This window comes from Zosterops lateralis (genome assembly GCF_965231275.1).
Source record: "Zosterops lateralis genome assembly, chromosome: 13".
Lineage (NCBI taxonomy): Eukaryota > Metazoa > Chordata > Aves > Passeriformes > Zosteropidae > Zosterops > Zosterops lateralis.
In genome coordinates, this window is record NC_139773.1 from 20,597,531 (window position 1) to 20,624,096 (window position 26,566).

The 26,566-nt window shown below is 42.5% G+C and overlaps 1 protein-coding gene across 1 annotated transcript; it reads left to right on the forward strand.

Annotated features, from left to right (window-relative positions):
• Nucleotides 1-3,115: 3,115 nt before the first annotated feature.
• Nucleotides 3,116-25,930, forward strand: TP53BP1 (tumor protein p53 binding protein 1; the record flags this gene model as incomplete). Its single annotated transcript, XM_083870680.1, has 26 exons — nucleotides 3,116-3,286; nucleotides 3,366-3,574; nucleotides 3,824-3,894; nucleotides 4,551-4,688; nucleotides 5,145-5,226; nucleotides 6,038-6,183; nucleotides 7,009-7,138; nucleotides 7,466-7,557; nucleotides 8,588-8,790; nucleotides 9,773-10,958; nucleotides 11,291-11,410; nucleotides 12,024-12,260; nucleotides 13,287-13,344; nucleotides 14,529-14,621; nucleotides 15,729-16,227; nucleotides 17,126-17,278; nucleotides 18,975-19,255; nucleotides 19,559-19,735; nucleotides 19,996-20,417; nucleotides 20,549-20,740; nucleotides 21,073-21,276; nucleotides 21,790-22,002; nucleotides 22,643-22,737; nucleotides 23,713-23,912; nucleotides 24,706-24,851; nucleotides 25,570-25,930. 26 exons carry the CDS (start codon nucleotides 3,116-3,118, stop codon nucleotides 25,755-25,757), a joined length of 5,706 nt encoding a protein of 1,901 aa, XP_083726806.1. The 3' UTR covers nucleotides 25,758-25,930.
• Between the last annotated feature and the right edge of the window lie 636 nt (nucleotides 25,931-26,566).

Here is a 26,566-nt window from a genome sequence, read left to right on the forward strand (position 1 = left end):
GCCAGTGGCGTGCCGGGCCCTCGAGAGCGGCCAATGCCAGGCGCTGTTTGTGCCCGAAGTCACGGCGCGGAGAATAGTGCATATGGAAATTTGCCGGGTAGTTTGTAGATGCGTCTGCATCAGAATAATTGTAATACACAGCACAAACCGTAAACCTAGTTTTCCAAAGATAAGTAGCATCCTTACTCTTTTAGTAACCTTAACCATCTTGTTGGGTAGCTTAATTTGTTGTAACTAATTCCCATTTGATATCAGGATCTGGTATTTGGTCCTTTTTCCAGGGATACTGTCCAGTTTTGAAGATGGGGCACGGGGCTGCACTGAGACATGGAGAACCAGATTCAGGGTGCAAGAAATGACACTGAGGAATAGCAGTCCTGTTTCCTGGTTCCCATAGTTAGTGGTCTGCATTGGAAAGGAGTGATTGGACGAAAATAAATGATAGCATCAGCTTGCTATTGCAAATTCTGTAAGATACAAGAAATTTGGAAAAATCCTCCAAATATGAAAAATCAGACACCATACCTTAATTTATTGGAAGTCTGGTGTTGGACATGTTTTGTTTGAAGTTAAAGGAAGCAAAGATTCATTTTGCTCTTTTGTTCTTTTTTAGACAAAGGTAGCCATGCCCTGTTCGTAGCTTATAATTAGACTCAGAAAAAAGGCAATCTGCCAGCTGAGGAGAAATACTTAAGTGAAGACATGTATATTATAGAGGAAGCTGGGCATTTCTTTTCATAGCATAATAAAGCTGGGAAAAGTGAGATTACAAATTTAACACAAAAAATGGGAAGTCAGCTTTAAAACACACACAGATTTGGCATTTTCAAATTTCACCACCTGGACTGAGCTTTCAATTTTGCCCTATTCTGGTTCATGCAAAAATACTGAATTGCAAAAAACCAAGACTGGACAGAGATTCTGGAGATAATCTAGTCCAACTTCCTATTTCAGACTAAGATCAGCTATAATGATTTGTTACTCAAAAAACAAACAAACAAACAAACAAACAAGCCCCAAACAAACCAAAATGTTAGAAATGGCATAATTTATAGAACTTCTTTAGGCTTTTCAAATATTTTTGCTTATTTCTATTTAGTTTTTAAATTATACCAACCTGCAGTCCATGAAAAGAAATTCAATTCTGCTAAACTGTGAATATTATTAAAAACCAAATTATTTGCCATCAACTTTTTTTCTTTCTGGAGAATATTACGATAGCCAAATCCTTTACCACCTTCTCACTAGATGCAGGGCTTAGCTTAGGCCATGCCAGTGTAGAATACAAGAATTACTTCATGCATCTAAGGTGTGCACACTATGCATACTACACACAAATACAATGCTTACTGTTTGCTCCTTTTTCTGTGGCAGAAGAATGACACTGACTCAGTTTCTGAGGCACTATGGCCCCCATTGCTTTATTTTGCAGAAATACTATACAGCCCAGCAGCCCTCTCCCGAATTTATGCAGTTATTTAGTAATTTATTTAATTTTATATATTGTTCTTACCTGCATTGTACTTTGTCCATTTTCAGACCATTTAAAAAACCTTTCTTCTACTACTTCTAGTCCTCTCAATTTCAGATTGCTTGTGGATTAACAAGTGTACTTATTTTGTGACCAAAATGATTAAAGGAAACAGTGGACTAGGAACAGCACATTGACGTTTGAACCCTCACTCAGATGTACTTGTTTTGAACTGAGGATTATTAATTTCTGAGGATGAATACAAGTTTTTTACTTACCTTACTGAAACTTCATCATTGCTATGCTTTCCTAGTTTGCTTATGAGAATCCCATATAGATACTGCTAAAAGCCTTACTATAGTAAGGTTGTTATTCTGCCACTTTATGTCCTGTTGCTCTGACAGATCAGATCGATGTGATGCACCTTGTCTTTAGAGATCTATGTCGGCTGTTAACTCCTCTCCTCTTCCAATACAAACAGATACAAACATAATTTGTCTGAGAATTGGTTATCAAAGTTTTCAAGAATTTGAAAGGAATTTTGAGAAAATGACTGGAACGTTTGCCATTTCTAGTCTTCATTATCCTCTGTGAATTTTGTAAGGTAACTGTTAATGCTTCTAAGGAAACATTTCAATAATACAGTTTAATATACATGCCAAAGGAGCATCTTCTGGGATTTGAACAACTGGTCACTAAAGCAGCCCTCCTGTGTAGCAATTGCAAATATTTGTAGCCTGTTTAATGTTCTTCACATGCATGTGCAAACTTGGATTTCACATTACACACAAAATTTGTAACATACTCATATTTAAGTGTTTCACTATTGTGACCTTTTATCTATAGCGTTGCATAGTAAGAGTTTCTTCCAGGCCAGGTACCATTTATTCAGATTCTGTGGTTTTGATTCTACAACAGATTTTTAAATAAAATACACAAAATTCTCATCTATAAAATACAGAGAGGTGCAGAAATAAAAGAGAACTTGCAAAAGTAGATTTAAATTCGGCTATTCAAACTCACTATTTTTTTAGGCAAGAAGGTGAATGCAGGAAAGACAACAATACTGTCACCATTATGCGCAAGGCTTCTTCGATAACCGTTTAGTTGTATAAACACAGGGAGATCAATCGGGTTTCACTCTCCTGTGATGTCCAAGAAAGGACCGATGGTTCGCGGTGCTGGGTCCGTGCCGGAGCCCGAGCACGAGGCTGTTCCGTGCTTCTGATGGAAACGGGATGGGGAGGAGCCCCGGGGACACTCCCGGCCCGAGCCCGGTGCCCGCCGTGTGCGCCCGGTCACAGCGCTCGCCCTGCAGCGGGCGGAACACGCCCGGGCCTTTGTCTCTGCCGAGCTCTCGCGGAGAGGCCGAGCGGGCGGCGCAGCCCCGAGCCCCCGGCCCCGCCCCGGGCCGGTCCTGGTTCCCGCCCCGCCTGTCCCGGTTCCCGCCGTGTCCCGGTTCCCGCCTGTCCCAGTTCCCGCCTGTCCCGGAGCCCCCCCGCGTCCCCCCGGTAGCGGCGCGGGGCGGGCGGGCCGTGCGCGCCAATCGGCGGCGGCAAGATGGCGGCGGCGGGAAGCGCGGCCGGGCCGGGCGAGGCGCGGGCGGCGTAGGGCCCGGCCGGGCGGGCGGCCTGCGGGTCCCGCATGGAGCGCGGCGGGAGCCCCCAGCTGGACCCCGGCTTCTCGCAGCAGGACACGCCCCTGCTCATCGTGGAGGACTCGCAGCCCCAGGGCGCGGAGGCGGACGCGGAGCGGGCTTGGCTCGGCGCGCTGGCCCCCCGGCCGCCAGCCCGGCGGAGCCCGAGCCCCGTGCTGGTGAGCGCTCGGCGTGGCGGCGGCACCGCCCGGCCTTCCCCGGCCCGGCCCTGACGCGGCCCCCGCCTCTGTCTTGCAGGACATCGTCTGCGGTGCTGCCGACAGCCGGGCGCCGCGGGAGCGACTCGCAGGTGAGGGCGGAGCGCGGGGTCACGGCGGGCCCGGGTGCCGCGGCCGCGCTAACGGCGCTCTGCCTGCAGGGCCCATGGAGAGCCCGGCCCGTCCCAGCGCCGCGGGACCGCGGGGCCGCCTCGCGGAGGAGCCTCCACCGCCCGAGGGGGAGAACAGGTACGTGCACTGGGCCGGGCCGCGGGGGCCGCCATCCAGAGGCTCCCGGCCGCCGCCTCTCCGGCCTGCGGGAACCCCTGTCGTGCTGGGGACGGGCCGAGAGGGCGGCTCGGGGCTCCACCCCGGCCAGGCCGCGCCGTGCGGGGGGCTTGGAGCCTGGTCGGTGCCAGGGGACCCCTCGGAACACGAGCCGCGGGAAGGCGGCCTTGCAGGAACCCCGCGGGATGGTAGCCAGTCTCTCTGTTGCAGTGCCCTTGGAAAAGCCGGGGAGCGAAGTGAAGGTGATGTTGAGGACTGTGCTTCTCCGCCGTGTGTAGAAGGTAACTTCCCCATTTCAGGTCGGTTTTTTGGGTTTTGAATCAGATCGACCGTCTCTGCAGTTTTTCAGTTGAGCTGACTCACTTGTCTCACCAGGGGTAATAATAATAATAATAATAATTGCCGGTAGTAATAGGTCAGAAATTGGCATCCTTTTCTGGAAATTGATTTGTATGTTTTGGTGTTTGAAAAAAAAAATTAAATGGGTAATTAATTATTAGAATTGATCTTCAGGACGTGCTGAAGGTGGTCTTCTTAGAAGAGGCAGGGACGCATTGTGATCGTTAGGAAATGGAGCCTTATTATGAACTGGCATAATGGTCGTTGTCATCAGAGGATTTTCAGACACAGGCTGTGTATTGTCAAGATTATTTTCTCTTCATGGAATGAAAGTCTGCTGCAGTTCCTAATGGCATTACATAAGCCCTTGCTGATTAATACAGATTTCTGAATTAATGGCCACTGTCCCTGTTCTGTTGCCGTATTTTAATTATTACAGCTGAGATCAGATCAGTTAGTTTATTCAATGTTTCACCAATAGCCTACATACTTTGCATGTTAGAAAGGTATATCTTTTACCCTTGTAAAAGTGATAGATGGCTCTTGAATTTTTTTTTTTTTTTTTTAATATATGTTTGTAATGAGTGTCTGGTGTTAGATACAGGCACGTCACAGCTGCAGTTTGGAGTTCTAGAGTTGTCGCAGAGCCAGGACTTTGAGAGTGATGCTGGGCATCATCTTCACTCTGGACCTGTTGTCCTTTCTTCCAGACTTGTGAAGAGCGAGTCTAAATATGGTAAGTGAAAATGGTCATAGATGTCTTTTTGCTGCTGTGTAGATTGTATCTGGTTTCTTTAAATGATAAATGTTACTTTTTTTGACAGGAAATACAGTATTAATAATTTTCAGGAATGAGTTCACAGCTCACTGGTATTGGAAAAGTTCTCTTTCCTTTGGCTAATTAATTTGTTTTCTTACACCTGTCCGGATGCTATCATTGATTTTTTCACTTCTCTTTCCTAATTTGTTTTCAGAATATTTACACAATCTGATACTGAATTCCCTCCCTGGTAAAAACCTCATCCTCTTTTTTTTTTTTTTTTTTCTTCTTGCTATCATAGATAGTTCAAATTTTTCTTTTTCATATAAGGCTTGCCTTGGTATTTGTGTACATTACAGACTTACGTTTTCTTATTTGTATATTAATCCAGGTGATGTGAGTAACAAATATTTTTCTTTTGTCTCTCCCTAGAACTTTGTGGGGACAGCACAGAAACTGACTCCAGCACAGAAGCACATACTGCTTTGGAAAGCCAGGCAGAGAAGTCTGAAAGGTGAAACAGTCTTTCTTCTCTGTAGGTCTTTTCTGGACATTCTGGAAGCTGATTTGTGTATTTTTTAATAGATTTTTAGATGTGAGAGAGGGTTCAAGGCAAAAGAGAAAGGTAAAGGGAAAGATTACATACTGCTGAGACCTTTTTTGCAGCAGTGCTGACTAAGGAGTGCTCTCAGCATTCCTTGGTGAGAAAACGTGTGATGTCAAACTCCTAAACACAAAGATATTGATAGGTTTGTTTATAAGGGCGAGTTCACTGAGTAATAAAATATGCCAGTAATTTTCCTAAAATGGTATGACTGGAATATACTGGAAGCAATAATACATTTTAAGTCACAGAAGTTATCTTGAAATAACTTAATCACTGTAGCATGGGCTTTGGCTGCACAGGAGAAATCTGGAGGCTAAGTGGTGGGTATTCCAGGATGCTTTTGAGTATTTGCTATTGTAAGCGTTATGGTTTTAACTGTTTTAAAGTGTGAAACTTCAGTTTGTTGAATGGTATTTATTCTATCTGGTATAAAATTTATATAATATTTAGCTCATCTTGTATTATTGTATTCTGCCACAAAATAACGTTAAAGAGGTGAAATGAAATTCCTAGAATTTGCATTGAGTAGAAATACCGAACAATATGCATTCCATTTAAGGATCACTTAGATTGGTAGAAAACCTAAAAAACAATTCTGAAAGTATAACTTATTAAGGACAAAAATGTTGCTTTGTTACTGATAGATTTTCTTTCAATGTTGTGGTCTTAACTTCATATTTTGAATTTCTCAGTCAAAGACACTGTCTTGTATTTCCAGAACTCTGCAGGGAGCAGAAGAGCATACCAGAAGGAGAACACCTGTCAGTGATGCTGGTAAAACTGAGGAATCCCTTGGTTCTGGTCATGAGGAATCAGATATCTTGTCAACTCAGGAGGAGATGTTTCCTGAGAATCATGCAACAGGTAACAATAGACAAGCAGAACCAAAATGTCCATCCCAGAGATAGTTATAAACATCATACCTACTTGATCTTCATAGACACGTAGTGTTTTAGGGTGTAGAGTGCCATGAGTATTCTTCATGTACTTCCTGCTAAAATTGTGAACCCTTTGGAAATGAAAGGCCACAGCCTCATTCACTATAATATGGAATAATGTCTAAATGTCATTTCCTGTTAGAATGGTTATTGGCTTGTTAAATACATTTAATTTCCTTTCTTTCTGTGCCCCTTGAAGAGCAAAACCAAAATCCCAACTTTTACCCTCTTCTGAAACTAATTATGTTCAGCCTTTGTAAGGACACATCAGTGTGGATAAATAGTGTAGGCAAACTTTCCCCAGGTGTGTCTATTCTGGTCTGATCTTGTGAATGAGCCTTCTGTATCCAGAAGATTAAATAACAACCTTCTCCCCATGTTGAGTCAGTGGACAGTGCAAGGTGTCTTTTCTTACAAGAACCTTGCCTATATTTGCATTCTAGTGCTGGATCAGGTGTGCCAATATTGGAGCCATTGGGGATTTTTTAAAAATTCCCAGGCAGGAAGACTTGTACAGTCTAAAATCGGTTCAATTTTTCGTTTTCATCTGAACTATTTTGTGCTCACATTTCACATACTGAACTGTAACGTGCAGTCCTTCACCAGCTCTGAAAATCAGCTTTTCCTATTCCTAAAATCAGTCATTTCCTATTTGAAAAGGAGCTGTGCAATAGCATGAGTTAAATTCCTCAGAATTTCCTGATCACTAATTTTTGACTATATTTCTATCATTATTTCCTTTTGTTCGAAGCCACCACAAAGAGCATCTGTCCGATAACCAGGGTGGAAGAGGGAAGTTCTCTGGCGTGCACCCCTGCCCACAGTCTGCAAGTCCTGCAGCTCTCTGGAGAGGCATTCCTTGTACAGGAGGGTCATCCCATGTAAGCAAAAAATCCCCAAACTCTTTCAAGAAGTTAATTGCAGTAGTGCATTCCTCCTACTCACTTCATTATTCAAGGACTTGTGCTTGATTTTAAGCAATCAGTGTTTTAATTTTGCACTATGAGAGGAGCATGGCCTTATTTTCAATGAAATGAGCTAATGGTGACCATGTGATCCCTGTCAATAGTCTCTTAATGGTGAACACCTGACACTCGCCTTTCATAAGAAACTCCTATTGTGACAAGCAGGGGCCTGACAGAAGGAGAACTTAATGCATTTTTTAATGAGGAGTGGTTTTCATTTCCATGTTTCCTTTTGATCTGCAGCGTCTCTTCAGGCGTAGTTATTCCTCCTCCTGTCTCCTTTGGACCCAGTGCCCTTGTCCCTAGCAGTCCTACTGAAAAGGAGCAAGAAAAAGGTAACATTTTTTTGCATGCTGTCTGTGCTCATGTTTCTGTATACTGGCTTAGTCAGAGCTTGCAGCCTTTTCAGTCTGTTAAAATTATACTTAAAAAGTACAGCAGCACTGAGAATAGAGAAGGAGTAGATGAAGGGAGATCTGTATTTGTGGCTCTGTTGTTTATGATTCTGTGTATTCTCTATCTGGTATTGATATTTCCTGCATAGCTATCGTAATAAAATTAGTACTGTTGGCTAGTGCCCCTTCCCTTGAAAGATGGGAAATGCTATGTATGTATGGCATACAGATTTCTGCTGGCAATTATCTTCCTTCTTTAGAGACAAGCCATTCTTGCTACAGGCAGAAACCTGTATTATATTAAGTCTATACTGTTAGAGCAATAGAAGAGCAATAGAAAGGACAGATAAGAATCACATCATTTAAGTTCTTTTACCTTATATACTCAACTTCTACAGTATTTGTAAAACCTTTCACGTGCCAAGTGTGTATCCTAAATTGTGATGCCTAAATTGAAATTATTTGATATAATATGTTGGTTGTTGAATATGTTCTCTAAGCACACATTTACCATCAGGGATAAGTTATCCATCCGTGCAGGCTTTTAGTATGATACAAAATGAGATACTCCTTTCTGAGAGACTCCTGTCATAGAGTGAAATACTGTGAGAACAGATATTTTGTTAGCTGGGGTCTGAATTTGGTTGCATTTTAATAAAGATAGCAAAAGGAAAAGAAATACCTCAGAAAAATGCTTTTTTATAAATTTCAGACACTTTTTTCTAATTGTAGTTCTAGACCTGTAGCAAAATAGTCATATGAATTTGTAGCAAAACACTTGTTTCTCCCTTAGAAAGTAAGAATACGGATTCTTTGTTGATTTTTTTTCCCCTACCAAAAGAATGCCCCTGGAGACAAGATTTTTAAAAGTTGAATACACCACTGAAGACAAATCTTTTAATAGAATGTTGGAAACTTAGGTATAACACAAGAAGTTAGTGCTAATATCTTTTCTGCTCTTTCAAACCAGATGAACAAATGGATATATCTGTCCCTGCAGAAGGAAGAGAACTAATGCAAAAGCAGAGAGGAGATATGCTGGTGGAGATGGCCCTCCCTTGTAACCCTCCAAGACGTCTTGTACAGCCACAGGCTTCAACTCCAGTGTCCCAGAGTGCCCCAACCTTCTTTCCTGGAGCTTTACCTATACCATCTCAACCAGAGTTCTCTCATGTAAGGGTTCATGTAGATAGCTTTTCTGATGTTTTTATATGGCTGATGCAGAAGATGTGTTTGAGTCAACCTCTGTTCTTTTGTGTTGAGTTTCCCTACTAAGCTGATTCTCATGAACTTCCCTGTTCCCAATGGTCACAGTTATATGTTAATTATACCATGTGGCAGTTTTTCCTGCAGAGAAAATGCAGAACAACTTAGGAGGGCACAGTGAGTTACAGGACATAGAAGCTGTTGTCTTAGACTGTGCTGCCTACTTATGCTGAACTGGGGCATCCTTGCATCTCAAATTGCATCATAAATTAGTTTTTTTATCAGACAATACCTTGGGATGATTTTTTGTGGAGAAAGGGAAGCTGTTCCATAATAAAGTGTTTTTATTCTCCTACAAGGCAAGAATTTATTTACTGCATTTTTCAAGTTGGTTATTCTTACTCTCTTCTGTTTCCTTTGTGCATTTTGATTCTGGAATTTATAACTGTTCAGACAGTTTGTGGGTTTATAACTTAATATTATGAATGTCATGAACTTGCTAGAAACTTCACTAGGTGAAGCAGTGCTTCTCCTTAGCTGAAACTAGCATTTGTGTTAATGTAGTAGATATCACAGAGAATCTTTCCAGAGCTCATGGTTGTTTCAGTAAAAATAGCTACTAATTTGCCATATTTGCCCTGTATTTTGTGATTTGGTAGTGAAAGATACCACGGGTTGTGTCTGACTTTGCCACAGATGTACTAAATAGTAATGTGTGGTGATAATTTTTCTCAGCAAAAACAAGTCAGTCATGGTTCATATAAATGTGTGGGAAAAAAAGTTTTGGATGTTTGGTTGGTTGGTTTTGTTTTTATTAGTTGTTTCTTTATCTGTAGTTTTGTGCTAAACTTGCTCCGATCCATAATTCAGTGTAATTTTTTAGGAATAATAAACAAACAATCCAACTTGGGATGCTCTAATACTCCATGTCCCACTTTTATCATTTTAGGATATCTTTGTTCCAACTCCGACTCCAGAGAAGAAGCCTGAAGGAGAAGAAAAAACTGCTGCTTTAACCCCTTTAAGCTTACCAGGAGATCTCTCTGGATCCACAGATGCTTTGTCAAAGATGTCTACAGATGACTTTGTGTCACAGCCTCCTGAGTCCTGTAAACTAATGCTTTCTGCAAGTGCATGTAGCCAGCCCACGAATACAGACATCAGTTCAGGCTCTCTGAGCACAGGCCAAGACAGTGAGCCCACACAGGTGGAGGAGATTTCTGAATGCAAGGCCTCAGACTCAAGACTCTGTTCTGTGGAGAATGGTAAAGTAAAAGTGAATGCAGGTGATCAGGCACCCTCTGAAAACTGTGAAAAAGCAAAAAAGGAGGATGTAGAGGCTATAGAAATGCCTGTAGGACAGTCTGTTAGTGCAGGTGTTGCAGGAGATGGGCCATTAGCCCCTACAGTTCATCAGGAGTGTATTTCTGGAAGTCAGGCTGCTGCAGATCAGTCTGATCTGCCTGAGATTCTATCATATGCTCGAGAGACTTCCAAACCTGAGGCAGTTCCTGAGACTCAGTGTGAAGAACAAGAAGAAAAACTGCAAGTAAAAGAGAAGCAATTAAAGGATGATAGGTCTCTTGTTAATATAACACTTTCTCATGAGTTTATTCTTGAAAGGGAAGGACAGTGTCATGAAGATACAGAAGTGAATGGTTCTTGTAAAAATAGCAAAAAAATAACCCAGGAATTAGAAAAGATTAGACCAGAATGTCAGGGAAAAGAAGCTTTGAAAGGTTGTACTTTTGACACTGGGGAGGTGAAGAATATGGATAAACTGTCTTTTAAGGCTGTTGCAGAAAACATGGCAAAACTCAATGAAGTTTTAGCTAAGCCTTCTGTAGGGGAGTTACTGGAGCAGCACAATTTGCTTCCAAAGTTAAAGAGTGATGTCCAATCAGAAGTGGCATTGTGTGCCAAAAAAGATTCAGATTGTTCAGAATTGGGGCAGGTAATGATAATAAGCAATCAGCCATCACTTCAAGAGAGAGGGGTTGAAACGCGAGTTGTTCAGCACAAGAATCAGGTGCCAAAGAATATGGAGGATACTGTTACTACAAGGAATCTGGAGCAAGAAGAGCAAATGCAGCCACAGGAGAAGGCAACTTCTAAATCCCCCAGTCCTTCCAGTGGTAAGTGAATTTAGGTTAGTAGTTCATAGGTGTATATTTTGAATAATGTCAAGGACAGCTGTATACAATCCTCAGTGTTTTCAGGGAGCACTGCTATTGGATGCAAGTTGAGAAGTCTCTCTTAAGAGCAGCACTGCACCTTACTGTGTTATATGCAGAACATGACTTTGCTATTTTCCCCTGTGGTTTAATTCCTGTCCCTGATTTTCACTATTTTATGGTAGAAATGCAGGGCAGCTTGAATAATTTAAAATGTTGTGACCTTGTGCTTTTGAAATTTCAACTAAAGTAGATGCTTGAAATTACTAATTCTGGTGCCATGTGTCTTTTAGGAACCCTGTTTCATTTTACTTTGCCGAAGGAGGGTGATGTCATTCAGTCCTTAACTAGCATAACACCACCTCTTACTGGCCATCTCAAAATGGGACCCAGGAGACACAGCACACCAATTGGTGAGTTTGACCCAAATGGCTCTGTTGTGCAATGAAAGCCTGGAAGCTTTTGATTCTTGGCTCAGGATCTAATAGGATAACTCAAACCTACCTTGGCAAAAAACATTGGTCCATTCCCATTCTGTGGGAGGGGCTTATTCCCTTCCCCACAGTTTCCTTGTCCTGTTTTCTCAGTCTCTGGCGAAGGTGTTTGCTCCCTGAGTACAGGGTGGTATGGAGCATGTCTTCCTTGCACTTGCTGTGGTCCTGCATACAACTCCATTAAAGAATGTGAAAGAGCCTTCTGAGTAGCAAAAGAGCTTAGACTACAAGAAGATTACTTCCAGTATTTATCATCTTTTATCAGGACTTTCTCTGCTAGGTTGACAGGTTCACAAAACAGCACCCTGCAAGTGCTAGATGAATAGATGATTATTCTGTCACAAACTGAAGGTAATACCTGTGCTACAGAATTTTCGTGCTCCACATTTTTTGAAAGGAATTTCCACTACTTGCAGCATTACTAATAATTCAAGCGGTGAAGTGTCTTCAAACCAAAAGTAGGACCTCAGCCCCAGCAATGTGAATGACAGTAGCTACTTCTTGTTTCTTGTTTTTGTTTTTATGTTTTCAGTGGATGATACTTGCCCAGACAGCACTATAGCAACCAGTGATGTTACAGCAGAGAGCACAATGGGGACCAACAATGTCACTGTGGAAAGTGCAGTGGCATCAGCAGACGTGTCAGAAGTCTGTGAGAAAGGAGAGTCTGGTGTGGTTCCTGAGTCAGATGCAAAACTTTCACTGCGAATGAACCCTGTTACCCCTGTGAATGACGGGAGCGAGGAGTCCTTGCCATTCAGCTTGGAAAGTAAGAGGATGAAACCTGAAGTGTATAGGTCCTACTGGATCTCAGCCCTAACTCAAAACCTCTCAGTGGCATTCCCCAAGACAGTCTCTGAGTGCCTGTAATTTTTCTCATTTTTCTCTTTGGGCAGTGTCACTTAAATTTGTTTCTCTGTTTCTGCAATGCTCTAAGCAAGGATGAAGTAAGAGGAGAGGCCTCTGTTGTGAGGAAAGGTATTTCCAGCAGACTAAAAATTTTGATGTAGAGTGGCAATGGTACACAGGACAGGAAGTGAAGTTTGCTTGTGTTGGGAGGGAAAAAAAATTGTCTGTATATATATGTATAAAAGAAAATATAATCATAGAATGGTTTGGGTTGGAAGGGACCTTAGAGATCATCTAGTCCCAACACCCCCTGCCATGGACAGGGGCACCTTCCACTAGGCCAGGTTGCTCCTATCCCCAATCCAGCCTGGCCTTGGACACTTCCAGAGTTGGGGCAGCCACAGCAGGCAGTGTGTGAAAGTGCATCACCACCCTCACAGGGAAGAATTTCTTCCTAACATCTAATTTAAATCTCTTGTCTTGTGATTTAAAACTGTTTTCCCTTGTCCTATTGCTATCTGCCCATGGAAAAAGTCTCCCTTCCCCCCCCCCCCTTTTTTTTTTTTTTTTAAGCTCCCTTTACTGAAAGGCCACAGTGAGGTGTCTCTGGAGCCTTCTCTTCTCCAGACTGAACAAACCCAGCTTTCTCAGCCTGTCTGTGTAGGAGGGATTCTCCAGTCCTCTCATCCCCTTTGTTGCTTCCTCTGGACCTGTCCATAATCTGGACAAAAAAAATTCAACAGGATTTTAATCAGAACAGTGGCATTCAGTCTAATAGGGTAAAACTTGTAGAAACTAGGTCTGTTCTGACAAATTGCACAGGGAAGCCTGGGCACCCCTCGTCCAGTGTTACTCAGCCTCTCCTCACTGAGTGTATGGAGCTGGGAAAGGTCAGGAGAGTTTTTGGATGATGCCAAAATCATCCTTCCTTTCCTTCTTGTTTCAGAGCCTGCAGCCAGTGACAGGAAAGATGGATCCTCTGCTGCTGCTGAGGCTGCTGCCAGGTAACCAGGTTTCTTGCTGGGCAGAGTTAATACAAAGGTCTGGGTAGATCCTTTTTCCACACATTATCAGCTGCAGAATAAAAAAAATTAGAGGGAGACAAAGAAGCAAAGAATATTTTAATAGCAGACCTGACGTTAGCTCCTCAGCTCTTGCAGCACGTTTTAATTACATAGGCAAAGTGAGAACCCCACTTGTTTGTTCATTATGGGTTCTATGGTTCCTACTAATGTCAGCATTTTGCCTCCATCTGATTAAAGACAGAAATTTATGACTTGTACAGTCCAGAGTGCAAATCTGCCTTATCTATCTCTTAAATTTCGAATGTATGGGTTTCTGCTTTCTTTCATGGTGCAATTTTCTGGGAAGAATCTCTGAGAAGTTCTGGAAGAGAATTGTCTTTTTGGTGTAAAGTTGATAGAAACATAATCAGTTAATGGATATACAGAAATCACAGGTTAACATGTTAACCAAAACATTGAGTTATTCCCTTGGTCTTTTGATTCGTATGTGTCTATCTTACCTCACATTTAACATCTAGCATTGCTTGATGCTTGCAGGAAGTAATGCATGTAAGTACTAACAGAAATCTCTGTAGGAAGACAGTGACCTGTAGTCATCTGAGTGAAGCATAGTGGTTTGAAGTAGTGAGAAAATTTAGGAATAAACTCACAGGCATTGCAGGCGTGCTTCCTAGATGGTAATTGTGCCTCAGTGCTGAGGAAGAGTGATAGTCATTTCTCACTGGTTGAGGATGACTTACCATTGTAGGTATGGGATGAACATGAACTCTCAGGGTCTGCTTTATGACTGTCATTCCCAGTATTTTTGTGGTGTCATGAAACTCCTGAGAAGTAAGCCATAAAGGGTCTGTATCTCCTGGTGGTTACCAGAGGCAGTAAATGCTGAAACTCCCTGATGGGTGCTGCACACGTTTTGTGGAATCGTTCCATTACTCTTGGCTGTTAGGGTGTCTGCAGAAATTACAGAAATGCTTGTGCAGTTGCAGCTTCTTTCTTGATCTTTGAGACAGATCCTCTCACTCGTTCTGTGGCTGTCTAGGTCAACAAACTTAATACTCTTTGTTGTTCTCACAAGGATCTAGAGAGTTCTTGTTTTGCTGTATGAGGGTTTTTCTCACTTCCTGATGCATTTTTGTTTGTTTGTTTTATATCTGCACTGCTAGCTCCCAGAAAACATCATCTGTGTTTAGTCGTGTCTGTGAAGTTCGTCGAGAGGATGAGGCCAGAGGTCATGGTCTTTCCACTCCTCCATTTAGGTAACTCCTCACAGTCTTTGCCTGCCAGTCTTAGTTGGATTTATATCCATATATGCGTTTTCTACATCAAAGAAATTGCACTAAGCCATTTTCTTTGGGTGACTTAGAAGGTTGGGGACAATGGGTAAGTATACTAAATCTGTATGTTTGTGTCTCACATGGTTATCAGGCTTACCTTTCGACTGAGCAGCCACGAGATTCCAGAAGACCAATATGCTTCAGTGAAGTCTTGGGTTTGAGAAAATTGAGATCATATTTAAGGCTGTTTTAATACCTTTTCTGTCTCTTCTTCTAAGATCTTTTGACCAGTTTTGTTTGTTTGTTGTTGCTGCTGCTATTGTCTCCCTTCCAACGACTGTACAGCTGCATATGTTGTGGTGACGAGGGCGCTGCCTGGAGAAGTAGAAGTAGAAATCTGCTGCTTCAGTGTTTTCCATTCTATCTTTAGATTGGACAGTGAGGCCTTGGTCTATGTAGAAAGAGTAACCTGAGTTTCAACAGTTACATTAAAGAACGCAAGGAATAGGGAGTTCCAGCACTGGGTGAGGCACAGCCGGAAGGGAAGACAATCACTCCTCAAACTCCTCAAGTGCCCGAGGAAAGCCAAATACATACTTGTAGCTTGGCTTGGCATAGCATCCCATATAGTACCTGGCAGAGGCAGTACTGTTGGCAGAGCAGACAAATTCTAATGAAAACATTAGACAGCATTTGTGTTTATGCTGCTGGGTCTTCTTGCTACATGTGATGATCAGTTTCAAGCCAATCAAGCACTGGAGCAGCCTGAAGTAACTTCAAGATGGCATTCTTCTGGAAAGTTGCATCGTTGGTGCCTAATGTGTGGAGTGTAGCAAGAAATTTTGTATTTCAAAAAGCACATAGTTCTGTACAGTGTCAGCCATATGTTTTACTATCCTGTGTATTACTTTTTATCATTATTTTATTTTTTATTATTTGAACTCTCTTGAGTTCTGTGCAATTGTAAGAAGCAATTGAATGACTGCCAAGGTGTTGTTTTTTTTTTTTTAAAGACTGCTTTCACTTGAGTGGCTGCATATTGGTTGTCTTGTTTTCAATAGTTTTGATCTGTGTGTAACTGGTTTTCAGGGGGGATCTGTTCGTTTTTCCTGGCACACAAGAAGATACTGAATTACATACAAATCCCAGTGATTGGCAGTACCAGCAACAGAAGGCAGATGACAGTCATGGGCAGATCGTAGTTCCTCAGAGGATGCAGCAGGACTGTCATCAACAATCTTCTGGTGCAGAAGATGGAGAGTCTATGGAGACTGATGTTGTAAGCCCTCAGGCAGAAGACAGAAGAAGAATGCAGAGAAAACAAAGTAAGGCTGTTAAAATTGATCAAAGTGAAGAGAGGCGGCAAAACGTCAAGAATAAAGGGATCCAAACTACAGCAGACTGTCTTTCTACTCCAACAACTGTTACAACAGCAACACAAACAGAAGAAATCTGTAGACAGGTGGAAATAGGAACCAGTATGTCTGGGCAAAGACCTGGGCAACAAGATGTGAATATTCAAACCGACGAGAGTGGGGAAAAGCTTGTCAACGCCTCTGGAGATGACATGGACTCTTTGCACAGTCAGGTGGGATGAGGACTGCCTGTACTTAACTGCTTTAGGACAGTAAAGTATCCCTTCAGCCAGAAAATTCATTAATAGTTGGTTTTCTGTTGAAAAAAAGACCAAGGACCACTTTAAAATGTTAATGTCACAAGCTGTCCTGAAAAATGGAAAATGTGACAAATTTTGATTGGTTGGTTGATTGTTTTTCTGTGGGGCTGGAGTTTTTTTTGGGCGCAGATATAGTTAACACTGTAAAAATTTCTTTACTTTTGTTGGTAGGTGTTGCATGAAATTTTGAGTGAAGGGTTTGATGCCTTTTGTTTTGCATCAACCAACTTCTGATGGCTTGTTCTCTCATTCCATCTGATATCAATGGATAAACACATGAAGGGAGAACTCCTCCAGGGAAACCTTCTAACAAGATGAATAACTTCACATTAGTATTTCAGAAAGTACTGCAGACTCAAAACCCCCCACTGCTGGGCTGTTACAGTCTGTATATTTTTTATCAACAGAAAGACTAGAAAAATTCTTTTTTACTAAACCTGATTTAAGATTAATGTGTCCTGGGGGAAATAAGAGATTAACAGGGCCATAAAAAGCCAGTGCAAGATTGATGTGGTATGTCTGAGGGTCTACTCAATCAAAGAGTATCAGAAGGAACGCTAAACAAGTTTGTTGTTTCCTCCTTGGACTGCTGTGATTTCCCTTCCTCTACTTGTCAGCAAAATGGGTTCAGTTCTCCTATGTTTAGGGTTTCTTGTGTTGTTTCATTAATTGGTAACAAGATGCTTAAAGGTTCCCTATTCCTGTACTTTACATGGTATGAAGAAACTGTACTGCAGAAGTAGCCCTGTTCAGAAATAGTTTGCTTTTTGTTGTGGCCTGTTTTGTTTTTACTGTATCCTCTCTATTGCAGGGAGAGGAGGAATTTAACTTTCTTCACCCACCCAAAGGCCGAGTTCAGCGTCGCCACACGCGAACCATTCGAGAAGTGCGCACTGTTGTTACGCGTGTTATAACAGATGTTTACTACATCAATGGTGCAGAGGTGGAAAGAAAGGTAGTTGAGGTAAGTTCCTGTTTTTGTGGTTAAATGGAATTAATTATTGGCAGAAAAATAGAAATAGTTAAAGTGAGAATGTGTTATGGTTGCAGAAAATAAGTTGAATGAACAAATCTCTGTGCTGTGATGACAAGGCTTCATTTAGTGAATGGCAAAAGCTGTGGTTTTGATTCTGGTATATTTCATGCCATGTGTTCTGAAGACACATTCAAGTCCCAAAGAACTCAACAAAAGATTTAACTATCTGCATCCAATTATTTTAAAAGTCTTGGAATTTTGGAAGAAGAGAGATATTTCAGAATGAGCAGAAATTTGATTAGTAAGCAAAAATCACTTCTCCCTGTAAAATTGAACTGTGTAAGATAATTTACCCTGTTTCGCAGTTCAGTGTCATTTTTAACCACATCTTTTGAGTCCTGTGTACCAGATTCTGTAAGAGGTCTTCAAAAACCAACTTAAAACTGAAGAGCAAACCAGCCTTTTATTAGAGAATCACGAAAGATAGCTGAGAAATGCTGATAGTAATCACATCAGCCTGTTAGCAATAAAATGTGACTGCTGTTCTATAAAGGTAAATAACCTGAGAGTCTTGTGCTGCGTAGTCACAGTGAGTAATGATGCAAAAGGATTAACTAGTTCAATACTTTTACAACTGATACTACACGTGAAATTCCTTATTGTAACATAAAAACGGAGAATTAAGTGTCCTGAAATATGCTTACGTAGTTTGTGTAATCACAATCATATAACCATTTCGACTTTATCTACCAACACTCAATATCACTGTTTTGTAGATGCGTGGTTTTATATCCATAAAGCTTTAATAACTCTAGATGACAAGCTGTCTGAAGCTGGTCTTAGATTATAAACAATCAAAGACTCCTAGTGTCTCATGTATTTGTTGCAGTCTCACACTCTAGAAGCGTGGGAATTATTCAAAGCCAGACTAGTTGGATACCAAGCCATGCTCTGCACTGTTGCAAAGGAAACTTCCCTGTCCAACCATCTAGGAGCCACTCTGGCAGGCACAACTGCACCACCTGAGCTGGGACTGAGGGCCCTTCACAGTGGACAGCTCCAGCGAGCTGATGGGTGCCCTACTTGAGTCCCTACACACGCCACACTCGCACGGTCAGATCAGGTTTCCTCACCGGCTGGACCCCAGGTTTCCCATGGCAGAGTCTAGATACCTGGATCTTAAAATAATTAAATATTGTTGAAATAAATAAATAACAAAATAACATCTTGAGCTGGTGCCTCCAAGGAGAGACCTCAAACAGAGGACACCCTGGGCTTTTATACCCTTACAGTCTAAGCTGGAAAAGTGTGGGAAAGTCTGGGGGTTGTCTGTTCCTGCTGTGCCTCTGAGTGTCCAGGTTCCACAGCCTTTTGCCTGGGGCTCTTGCCCCACAGAGTTCAACATGCAGCTTGCACTTGCAGCCCTGTGCTACCTGCACTGAATGCATTCCCCAACACTGCTGGCTGAGTTCTCAATGTGACTTCTTGATGCAGAGCAGCTGCAGGTCTTCAGTGAGAGATGCACTATCTACCATGGATTAGCCCAAACTGAAGCCTGTGTGACTGTCATCAGCTTCATGAATGTGGTTCTAGCTTGTCTGCACCTTGGACTGCACGTGGACTGGTGATTGTAAAGCATCTGGGACTTGCATCATCTTAGACAAATCTTTTTGTTTCTTTTAAGGAAACTGAGGAGCCTGTAGTGGAGTGCCAGGAATGTGAGACTGACATGTCCTCCTCTAGAACTGCAGGGGGCTCATCGCTGACCTCAGGGGACCTTGGTGATGTCAGCTCCTTCTCATCTAAGGCCTCAAGTCTTCACCGTACATCCAGTGGAGGAAGCAGTGGTCACTCTGCCATGCACAGCAGCAGCAGCTCAGGGCGAGGAACTGGAGCTGTCAGAGGGAAAGTGTGTGGGACAGAAACTGGAGAATTTGCTTTACCCATTGGCAGAGGAAAATTGAGGTAAACGCAGAGTCTTGAGAAAAGAGGAGAGGTTTTGTAGAAAATGAGCACCTGGCTTGTGAGTGTGAAGCAGGGCAGACCTAAATCAAAGGTTTTCTGAGAAAGATCTGGCTTGACGAACAGAAATAAGGAGATAGTATTTGCTTTTGCATCTGTTCTTCCTAAAGAAGTACCTTGTTTCCTTGTGAGGTATTGCTTTGCATTTTAGCAGCAAAGAGGCAAACTGTGAGATGGTCAAGAAAATGGGAGGATCCTAGTGAGCTGGCTTGTCTTCTCAAAATAGTTAACTCATAAATTCTCTAGCCCTAGGAAAGGAGCTGGGCAGCCTGCATCACCGCTCAGAGTTGGCCAGGCAGGTGCACTGCCTTGTGAGGAAGAGGAGGACTCCATGCCTGGCACTCGTCAGGCTGGCAGGGCACCTGTGACACCTCGTGGACGAGGAAGAAGAGGACGCCCACCATCTCGAACAACAGGAACAAGGTACCCTGGAAAAAGGAGACTGTAACTTTAATTTATTGCAAGCAAGAGAATGGGGAACTTCTGTATTAATGTCTTAGAGGAAAAGGAGTACTGAGTATTTCAGAAGTTAGTTTTTGTGATATCGTGTAGCAGCTGCAAGCACCTCACCCAAGTACTTTATATTTAGTAATTGTTTTTGCAGATCCTTCTGGGAATGCTTTTTGTCTTTTTTTTTTTGTTTGTTTTTTTCCTCCCCTATTTTGGACTGCTTTTTTCTACAGAGATTTGGCTGGACTGCCAGGTATGGAGGACCTCTCAACTACAGCATCACCTGAGGAGAAATCATTTACTCGTTCAGTTCGCCTGCCAGATGGAGGAGAGAAATCTGACACTTCTGGCTTCTGTGCCTTACGTCGAAGTGACTCCCCAGAAATCCCATTACAAGTGGGGACTGGTCCTTTGGACTCTGCAGACTCATCGACTGGAAACACCTTTGTGGGCCTCAGGGTTGTAGCAAAGTGGTCCTCAAATGGGTACTTTTATTCTGGGAAGATTACTCGAGATGTTGGAGCTGGAAAGTACAAGCTGCTCTTTGATGATGGATATGAGTGTGATGTGCTAGGAAAAGATATTTTGCTCTGTGATCCTATCCCACTGGAGACAGAGGTGACTGCACTCTCTGAGGATGAGTACTTCAGTGCAGGTAAGAGCAGTGCTTGAGTTTCATCCTTGGTTTTCTGAGTTTCTGAATGTAGTGGGAAATGGGTGCTTGTTCCAGGAGGATGAGAAGCATGGGTATGGTTGGTTAACAGCTGTTACTTGCTGTGTTGTCAGGTGTGGTGAAGGGACACCGGAAGGAGTCTGGAGAACTATACTACTGCATTGAAAAGGAAGGCCAGAGGAAGTGGTACAAACGAGCAGCTGTTATCCTGTCTCTGGAACAAGGAAATAAGCTCCGGGAGCAATTTGGGCTAGGTCCTTATGAACCTGTCACCCCCCTGACCAAAGCAGCTGACATCAGTCTTGGTAAGGAAAGGTGCTGTTGAGCTGCTGACTGCTATTCTGTGTCTTGTGCCTTTGAGGTAACTCTAGCTGATCAGAATTGCCAGTGTTTAAATGTTTCTGGATATTTAGTGATGCTTTTGCTACTTTAGAGTGAGTTCTTTGAGATCCTTTTATTTGGCCTCAGAGACTTTGTGGTATTGACTGGCTTGTGGAAAGTGATTTGCTTTAAGGACAGTAATGCTTGCTGTACTTACATACACTTGGTGTGGATGGCTGCTTTGATACAAAGTCCCAGCAGTACTGGGAGGAAAATAGACAAGGAAAATGACTAATCCCTGCATACTCTATTGCAGATAATCTGGTGGAGGGGAAGAGGAAGCGACGTAGTAACCTTGGTTCTCCCAGCACTTCCAGCAGCAGCACAACTCCTACTCGTAAAGGGCAGGAGAGTCCACGTGTCCCACCAGCCTCACTCTCTGGGAAAAGGAAACTTATGGCTTCTGAAGATGAACGATCCCCAGCTAAACGTGGCCGCAAGTCAGCAGTGATAAAGCCTGGTGAGAACTTGCATTCATCTAGTTTTTTCCTCGCTGTTTTTTCTGTAACTGATCTTTCTGCTTCACATAACTAAAAAGTAGATGAGATTGGTTTTTTTTGTTCCGCATGGTTTGAGATTGATTCTTCCTGGATGCATTCAGCAGCCAGAGATATTTTTAGCATAGTCGGAGTATTTACTTGCCATCTTTTCAGTTCTGCCTTTTAGAAGTGTTTTGACTTTGATGATGTGATTTGTCTCTCTCCTTTCTTATCTCTTAGTCAGTCCTGACAGTTGTTAAGGGACCCTCACAGCAGTCAGTGTTGTTTCAGGATGTTGATAAGACTTGCAAACTTGTCCCTTTAGTCCTTCATATTTTCATATGGAGATTCTTTGCAACCAAAAGAATAAAAGATCCCTACCTAGCCTAGTGTAATCCTGCCGCTCTGTCTCCTGCAGTAAAATATCTGAGTTGAGCAGATTCCCCAGGTAAGACATATCTTTGAAGACTTACGGTGCTTCTGTCTCTCTGCAGGGGCTGTGAGAGGTGGAGAGTTTGTAAGCACCTGTGAAGGTGTAGATGCTGCAGATCCCCCAGTACTGGAGGGTGACCATGGACCTTTGCCCCAAAATAAGACCCTCTTTTTGGGCTATGCCTTTCTTCTCACCATGGCAACACCAAGTGACAAATTGATCAATCACCAGAAGTCATCAGATGGCCCCACTGGGAGCAGCGAGGAGGAAGAAGGTGAGGCAGATCTTACCCATTGGATTTTCAAGTGAAATGCTGTGTCTTTAGGAAAAATTCTGGATACTGTCTGATCAGACATTTGTGTGAGTACTTGTTTACACTTTTGCTTGTCAATCCTTTGTAGAAAGGACCTAAGAGACAGTCTCTGACTTAGCCAACTTGTGGCCTAAGATATGACCAACCTCAATAATGATCATAGGCCTGTTCAGAAAGCTTAGAAAGGGGTCAAAATTAGTGAGATCAGCAGTGTCAGAATAGTATATATTAGAAGGAAGGTTTTGAGAAATAAGGGATAGTGCTGGCAAGCATAGGACTTGAAAGCATGTATGGATTGCTTTAGTTAGCCTTCGCTGGTGTCATGTTTCATGCAATTGAAGAAGTGACAAGATGCTCAAGGTGCTCATCTGGCTATTGGTGGGCTGCCCTTTCTGCTGCCACCCCCCCCCGCCCCTTCTTTTTTTTTTTTTTTTTTTTTTTTTTTTTTTTTTTTTTTTTTTAAATTCTTTCAATGAATTTCTCTAGATATTCTTGGGAGAATGGCTGGGATCCCTTAATGGAAGGGATGAGGGCTTTGTAGACTGAGGTGTAGGAACATAAGCACATAGATTATAGTCAAAAATTGAACTTTCTGCTGTAGATTTTTTAGAGATGACTCCGTATGATAAACATTACGTAGCACAACAGCTGCGAGCAGGAGCTGGCTATATCCTGGAAGACTTCAATGAATCCCAGGTAAGGGTTCACTTACTGATCTATAGCAACAGTCACAGAATAGTTGAGACTAAAGGAATTTCTGTAGTTTATGTTGTCCAACAGCTCTGCTGAAAGTGGGTTCAAATAGAGCAGATTGCTTAGGTCCTTGTCCAGTTGTGTTTTGAGTATTGCCAAGGATGGAAACATCAGGACCTCTCTGGGCAGCTAGATCCAATTAGGAAAAAACCCAGGAATTTCTTGTATTTCAGTTCGTAACTGTTGCTTCTTGTCCTTTGAGTGGATAACATTGAGAAGAGTCTGTCTGCATCTTTTGAACACCCTGCTATCAGTTATGAATACACATTAAAAAGACCACCCAGGACTTCCCTTTTTGATCTTTAACAAGCTCATCTCTCTCAGCCTGTTCTGGTATGTCAGGTGCCCCAGTGCCCTGGCCTGTTAGTGGTCCTTGGCTGGACCTGCTCCAGCATGTCTGGTGTTTTTGGTATACTGCAGAACATGGGAGTGGATGAAGTACTCCAGATGTGGTCCCGCCACAGGTGTGTGCCTTGGAACACTTAGAGGTAGAGCTCTTCACTTTCCAGATCTTCTTGGACAACTACTGTAATTTAGTGTGGCTTTTACTCTTTAATAAGGAGGGTAAATTGTTTTTGGAACATCTTGCTTGAGAAACCAGTCTTGTCTAGTGACTTACTGAGTCTCAGACTAAAAGTAAATCATCTCTTTTGTCTGAACAGGAAGAGAGCTATGATACGAAATCTGCTAGTCAGAGTTTTTGCCTGCAAACTGCAGAGCTTGGAATAGCATATTGTTAAACATTTCCTGAAATCAGTACTACCTTTATCTAATTCACCTTTCACATAGTATGCCTGTGAAAATCAGGGTTTCAGTTATTTTCTTCTTTAAACTGTTTAGCAGCAGGATAATTTCAGGGTTTTTTTGCAAGCATTTTGCAGTCTCTCCTGTTTACATGCCCTCTCTTCTCCCCTGAAGTGTAATGCAGCATACCAGTGTCTTTTAATTGCGGATCAGCATTGTCGAACTCGGAAATACTTGCTGTGCCTTGCCAGAGGGATCCCTTGTGTGTCTCATGTCTGGGTCCAAGATAGCTGTCATGCTAACCAGCTTCAAAATTATCGGAATTACCTGTTGCCAGCTGGATATAGTCTCCATGAGCAAAAATTGCTGGAGTGGTGAGTGCCAAATAACCATGACCTGAGTCTACAGACTCTTAGACAGACCTTTTACACTTGGGAGGCTCTTGAATAGCTACAGATATTGAAGGTGACCCAAGTACTGCTCCCTATACTTTCCCTTCCATATAAGAACAGCACTTACATCCCTTTCCTTGGATTTACAATGACCTCTAGTGCCAAGGTAATTTGGGTGCCATATACACAAAAAACAGAGCCTCCCTGGAAGTAAGCAAGGCATCAGTCTTTTCATGAGGAAGACACAATTCAGTCAAGGCTTTCCACATCCTTGGCTAATTTCTCTAATTGCTCAGAAATGGATAAAGGAGAGCAATACTATGTTAATTTCCTTTTCCCTTGATACATTTTGAAGCTAGCTTCTGCATTTTCTATGGAGTCTAATCCAGTAAGTCTGTTCTGCGATGACAGAGGTCAGACTCCTTAGGCAAGCTGAGGGGCAGACACAAATTTGTAGATAGCTGTAGACTTTTGGGCAGGAGACTGATGTCTTCCTGCTCAGCCCTGTCAAAGTGAAAGCAATTTGGATGTGCACAAAAAAGGTGGTTCAGGATTAGGAAAGAGTTCAGTTTAACTTTGGATATAGGTTGCTGCACACACACCCCACCAACACTGTCTAGCTCTGTGTTACTCTCTATAAACAAAGGATAGTCACTCCAAGTACTTCATGAATGGTGGTAAGAGAGTGGGTCATTGTATGCAAGATATTCAAAATACATATAAGGGAGCAAATACTGGATATTCTTACTGTTCTGCATTTCTCTTTACTCTACAGGCACCCACGAGAAAACCCATTCCATAACCTGAGGGTTCTCCTGGTGTCAGATCAGCAAGAGAACTTCCTCGATCTGTGGTCTGAAATTCTCATGACAGGGGGAGCAGTGTCTGTTAAACAGCATTACTCAAATGCTCACAACAAAGGTACTCACTGGCGAGTTTCTCAGCGAATCCTATGGCACTGTGGTCTTTAGTATGGCTTAAAACCATGTGGGATGATTTACAAGGCTCTCTGTAAGCAGAAAGAAAGGCAAAGGGCAGATGCTCACTATTCGAATCTAATCTGTATATAGATTACACCTAGGAGACCTGTCTTGCAGAGGAGATGCTGCAGCAATTCAGCATCAGCAAACCAGCTTCCACCCTATGTGGAAAAGGGAAATAGGCAAGAGTTGCTCCTAGACCTTCTACTGCTCTCAAATTGTGCTTCCCTTGTCCTTCTGAATTTAGCTGTCTCTTCCTCTCCATATGTGATGTAGGCCCTAGCACTCACAGCCTGAGGTCAGGACTCAGGGTCATGCCTATTCTGTTGGCTACTGGTTTTCTCCTAATTTTTATCTGGACTAAAATGAATATTTTCTTGTGAGGTGCAGTTTCTGTAGATGTGTCTTAACTTTTACAATGAGAATTCACTGCTTAGGGATTCATAGTGGCGAAACACACTCATCTGCCAGGTTGGATGGGGCTTGAAGCAACCTGGTCCAGTGGAAGGTGTCCCCATTCTTGGCGTGGGTGGAATGTCATGAGCTTTAAGGTTCCTCTCAAACCAAATCATTTAGCATTCCACGCTTCTATGATGTTCTGTTGCAGAGCAGAATCCTCTTTTTTTGCCTGACAGGTGCCTGTCTTTCTTCCTGTACAGATATTGCTTTGGGTGTTTATGATGTGGTGGTGACTGATTTTTCCTGCCCAGCTGGTGTCTTGAAGTGTGCAGAAGCTTTACGGCTGCCTGTTGTCTCGCAAGAGTGGGTGATCCAGAGCCTTATTGCTGGGGAGAGAGTGGGCTACAAGCAGCATCCAAAATATAAACACGACTATGTCCCTCACTGAATGAAACTCTGCCTTGCTGTCCAACTGTCGTGCAGACTGTGTTTTAAACAGGTTTTAAATGTTTGTGAATCGGGCAGTATGCATGGATTATTGTATATAGTTTTATCTGCTGGACTTTTATGATTAAATAAATGTTTGATCTATTGTGGTATCTGCTGATACTACTCATTTATCTAAATTTACTCTGAGGAAATGCCTTCAGGAAAGGAGTGCAGAGAAAAAAGAAATGCTTACATTTCTCTGAGCTGAATAGCACTAATACTCTGCTTTGAGTAAAGCTCAACACGAAGTCAATTACAGAAGGGGTGTTTTCCATTGGCAAAAGCTCAGGGTAGTGGCATTTCTGTTTGTTGGAAGAATACCATGTTGTATATCCTCCAGTTTGCTGTTATTTTCCATTAATTTCAGTCAGGTGCTGCTGAAGTGAGTGCTAAGAACTTCTTGGACAAGTATCATTTTGTTTTTGCCAATTCGCTTTTTTTTTTCCCTGTCATAACAGTATAGGTATTAACGTGTCTTAGTGGAGATGGGCTCCTGCCTAACTAGGGGTAGAAACAAGAACCTTGACAACTGAACTGCTGGGAGACAGGAACAAAGAGTACGTAGGTGTTGTGTGTCTTTAAATGGTAATGGGATAAATAATCTGCTTTTGAGTTTCTCCGTTCACTTTAGTGGTCAGCTAGCACAAAGGCAACAGCTCTTCATTCAGAAAGTGCTATAGGCTGAAGGCTTTCCTCCATCCTCATACAATCTTTAGTTCCTTGCTTCAAAAGTGTAAAGTTTTTCTCAATGTGTATTTTTTCATCTAT